This window comes from Bison bison, unplaced genomic scaffold, assembly GCF_000754665.1.
Source record: "Bison bison bison isolate TAMUID 2011002044 unplaced genomic scaffold, Bison_UMD1.0 scf7180017864285, whole genome shotgun sequence".
Lineage (NCBI taxonomy): Eukaryota > Metazoa > Chordata > Mammalia > Artiodactyla > Bovidae > Bison > Bison bison.
The window spans coordinates 2,066,133-2,067,451 of record NW_011494857.1 but is presented as its reverse complement, the minus strand read 5'-3'; the positions used below and the strand labels follow the sequence as shown (position 1 = coordinate 2,067,451).

The following is a 1,319-nucleotide window of genomic DNA, read 5'->3' as shown; positions in this document are numbered from 1 at the left end:
TGGGGGAAGACTAGGAAGGTGGAATTATATCATGGGGGTTCGTCCCTACCCCCCATCACCACCCTCCCCCTGACTCCCCACCAAGATTTTGCAGAGAGAAATGGCTTTTGTACCAGGTCATTCTTTATAATTAAACTCACAGTATCCACCCCCTCGAGCCGACCCCGCCTCCTTCCTGGGGAGGCAACTCCCCTTTTCCTCTGAGGTTCCCGGTGGGTAGCCCGAGCCAGAGGGGCGATGCGCAAGCGCAGCCGGGGCCCGCCCCCCTAAATGTCAGTCTTCCTCGGTCGGCTCCGCCCCCAGAGCCTCGAGCATGCGCCGTCGGACCAGGGAACGGCGCAGGTGCAGGCGGTAATCGCTCAGGAGCAGTTCGTCGTGGCGCACGAGAGGATGCAGGTTCCCACGGAGTCGAAGCCCCGAGCGCAGCAGGCGCGAGCGAGTCTGGAAGTCCGTGACCATGATGAGCCACCTGCGAGGGGAAAAGGCCAGAGGGAGAGGAGCGGGGCGGAGACGGAGGGGGAATCGCTAGCGGCCCCAGCCCCGCTCCTGGTTGCTGGAGAGTCCTTGCCTGATCCCTGAGTTCGTTTACCGACTCGTCCCTCAACCTGTCGCTGCGTCCCTAAACTCGCCAGGCCTGCACTCTCGTCGGGGTCAATCTGTTCTTCGACCCTCAGGAGGGTCAGTCTAGGCTCTGTCTTCCCTGAGCCTGGTTCTGTCGAGGCTCCATATTTCTAAACCGCCACTGCACTGGCTGCCTCGCCCCTTCAGTGCTGCTCTCAGGCCTGGTCCCACCCGCCACCAGACAGTCTAGACCCACGGGATCACTCTGACCCCGCCCTGCAAGGTGCTCAGGCTCATAGCTGCTGTCTCGTGTTCCGACCCCACTCCTCGGTCTTGCGCATCCCCGTCACCACCTGGGTCACTGAAAGTCTGGCTCCTCTCTCCAGATCCCGCCTTCTTTTCCGATCTCACCTGGCCCTGCTCCCCCACCGCACCCACTCTCGGCTTCGCCCCTTCTAGGCTCCCGTGTGGGTGCATACAAAGTCGTTTCAGTCGTGACCGACTCTGCTCCCTTATGGACCGTAGCCCATCAGGTTCCTCTAGCCCGCCAGGCTCCTCTGTCCATGAGATTCTCCAAGCAAGAATACTGGAGTGCGTTGCCATGCCCTCCTTCAAAGGACCTTCCCCACCCAGGGATGGAACCCGTGTCTCTTCTGCATTTGCAGGCGGGTTCTTTACCGCTAGCGCCGCCTTTCAGCCAGGTAGGGGTCCTTCTGGCTACCACAACCTTCTCTGGGCGCTCCAGGCCCCGCCCCCTC

At 61.8% G+C, this 1,319-nt stretch overlaps 1 protein-coding gene across 1 annotated transcript in view; it reads right to left on the bottom strand.

Annotated features, from left to right (window-relative positions):
- Positions 1-108: 108 nt before the first annotated feature.
- The window catches only part of LOC104995691 (chromosome unknown open reading frame, human C19orf81), an 11,313-nt gene continuing 10,102 nt past the window's right edge, over positions 109-1,319 (bottom strand). Inside the window, exon 5 of the mRNA XM_010849661.1 lies at positions 109-469. Within this exon, the coding sequence (XP_010847963.1) occupies positions 274-469 (196 nt within the window). The 3' untranslated portion in view covers positions 109-273. The remainder of the gene's footprint in view (positions 470-1,319) is intronic.